General features: G+C 45.6%; 1 protein-coding gene across 1 annotated transcript in view; it reads left to right on the top strand.

Moving 5' to 3' along the window:
• The window catches only part of mta2 (metastasis associated 1 family, member 2), a gene marked incomplete in the record, with an annotated part of 44,269 nt that extends 41,614 nt beyond the window's left edge, over nucleotides 1–2,655 (top strand). Inside the window, 3 exon segments of the mRNA XM_014027208.1 lie at nucleotides 1,852–1,970; nucleotides 2,041–2,183; nucleotides 2,279–2,655. Coding sequence (XP_013882662.1) covers nucleotides 1,852–1,970; nucleotides 2,041–2,183; nucleotides 2,279–2,438 — 422 coding nt within the window.
• Nucleotides 2,656–2,682: the final 27 nt, after the last annotated feature.

Genomic DNA, 2,682 nt, shown 5'->3' on the forward strand with positions numbered 1-2,682 from the left:
CTCCTAAATCACTCGTACGCACAATTTAAGAACAAATCTGTGCGTACGAACGGTTCTTGCATGAGGCCCAATGTTTGATGGAGGTCCATGGAAGGCAAATAAGTTTAAATCAAATAAACAACAGAGGATGCAGTTAAAATAAATAAAAGATAGTCAAGTTACGTTTTGAACATCCTAAACGAGTCCAACACTTCAAGTTGGCTGCTTGTGCTCTTTCAGGTCAGACGTGTTCAGACAGTCAGGAAGCTCCTCTGTTGTTTTCCTCTGCCGGTCTCTGTTTAATGGTGGATGAAATAAAGAAAGTGGTGGTACTTTACTTACTTTGAGCAAGCAAACATCGTGCTCACAAGATAATTAATCCACCAGATAATTCAGAGGCGGTCTGTTCGGTGAGTTTTACTTCAGGAGCTGCGAGCTGTGAAGCTACGTTCAGACCGAGCTCTGCCTCTGTTTACTGAAMCAGCGGCTGCTGACATCATTACGCTCTTGCGTGATGCTGCATTCAGGACAAGCATGGAAAACTCACCACTCTTACGCCAATATGGTTGCAATGATGYGTTTAGGTACTGAAACATGGAACCGTTTGATGTTTCTTGAATAGATACTCGGTAGTACAGACAGAATTCGGTCTGTACTTAAAAAAGTATCGAATTTGGTACCCATCCCTAGATACCACAGCCCCGAGTATCAGATGATACATGTCAACTCGATATAACATCATATATATTTTTATTACTTTTTATAGTGTGGCATCTTACAAGGTCTTGATCAGATCCAACAGTAAACAACAGCAGTTATGACAAAGACTGGTCCCATTTATTATGAACTAATAAGTTACATCAGTTTTGTCTTAAACATAAGCAGATTGTACAGTTATTAATGAGAAAATGGAAAAGCCTAAAAAAATGACCTGAATAAAGCCAATAAAAACTAGATATACTTAAAGTAAAACTTAACTATTCAAGGTGCTTTCAGTGTTTTGGATAGAACCCTGAGTGGACCACTGGAGTGGACCACTTATATCTGTGATTTTAGATGCAGGCTGATATAATCTGGTGTTCGCTTATTGACTAATATCAGATATTGATCTGGGATCAGGACACACAGTAAAAGTACTGTAGGTTGTTTAGTTTTATAAATGAAAAGTAATTAGTAAATTGTCCCACTGACAGCTGGTTACTAACACTAAAGGATGAAGGTTACCAGGTTACTGTCAGGCTGTGGTTGGTCCTGGACAGTATCTGACAGAGGAGAACGTAGACATGACTCCACCTGAAATTGAAAATACAGATGAGCTGCTTCAAACAGCTTTAGCCGTTAGCTTTCACATTAGCACAGAGCTAAAGCACCTGTGTCATCACTGGCCCAGCTGACCTTCCTTTGTCTGTTTTCCTCTCAGTTTCTCTGCTCCACCTGTCTCTCTCCTTTCTTTCTAACAGGGTTGCTAAGTTTACCTGCTCACCTTGCTTCCTTTGTTTCTGCAGCAGCTTCAGTCAGAACAGTAGAACACTCCTTCACAATAAGAGTCTCAAATGTTGGCCTCAGTTCTCTGAAATCAGCTGAAGTTTATAAAGGAAGCACATTGTGTTGAGTTCAGCCTGGACCGTTCTGTTTGTTCCAGTGTTTAGAGAACTCAGAGGCCTGTGTACCAACCAGTGTTTGGGTTTCCATCCTCTCAAAACTGCAGATATTTTATTTTGATTTTATTCTGGAAATGTTCAGAATAGTTTTCTTCATTTTAGTGTTTATAAATGTTTTTAAAGATGTAATTCCTTTTTCATTGTACTGTTTTGTACTCTCTGGCTCCTGTGTGATCACTTGTGTTGTCTGAATGCTGTGCTGCTCCTCCAGCGGTATCAGCGCCTCTAAAACTGAAGGCCTCCAGAGGACCCCCGACACCCATCAACAGAAACCAGGCCAGCCAGCCTCGAGTGGCCCAGAGCCTGCTGGGAAAGAGAGGCTTTGACACGGTCAGTGTAGTCCTGCAGCTCCCCGGAGGATCAGAACTGTTCATTCATGTGTGCTTTCATTGGCCCGCAGGCTGCAGGGGTCCCCTACCCAGCCAATGGGAGGCCGTATACTTCAGGCATGAGGACCACCTCCCAGTCTGTCATCAAGAGGCAGAAGGTCAGCCAGGGAGAAGCTCCTAACCCTGTGGTGTTCGTGGCCACAAAGGACACCAGGTACAGGTGTGCGCCTGCCTGAGAGGCGGGAACAGGCTGTCAGGAGAGGACAGACTCTGCTCATCTCTCAGGTTTCTCTGCTCCTCTTCCTGCAGGGCTCTGAGGAAACACCTGACCCAGTCAGAGATGCGCCGGGCAGCCAGGAAGCCCCACCTCCTGGTCCGGATCAAGCTCCCGCCACCGCCGCCGCCCCGCTCTCTGGCCGTGCCCCTCGTCCCGTCAAGCACCAATGAGCCTATTGTCCTGGAGGACTGAAGGGGGACGGGCTGGGGGGGACGGGGACACGTGACAGGACATGGGTCAGGGAGGGTCTGGGCTTCAGTCCTGCAGCTCGGGACACCATCCAGTACTTTACTTTGTCCTCTTTTCTTTTTCTTTAGTCCCTGTTTTCTTCTGACATCCTGTTCTTCAACACACACACACACACACACACACACACACACACACACACACACACACACACACACACACACATACTATGTCTCTCTATCCTTGTGGG

This window comes from Austrofundulus limnaeus, unplaced genomic scaffold (genome assembly GCF_001266775.1).
Source record: "Austrofundulus limnaeus strain Quisiro unplaced genomic scaffold, Austrofundulus_limnaeus-1.0 Scaffold623, whole genome shotgun sequence".
Classification (NCBI taxonomy): Eukaryota; Metazoa; Chordata; class Actinopteri; order Cyprinodontiformes; family Rivulidae; genus Austrofundulus; species Austrofundulus limnaeus.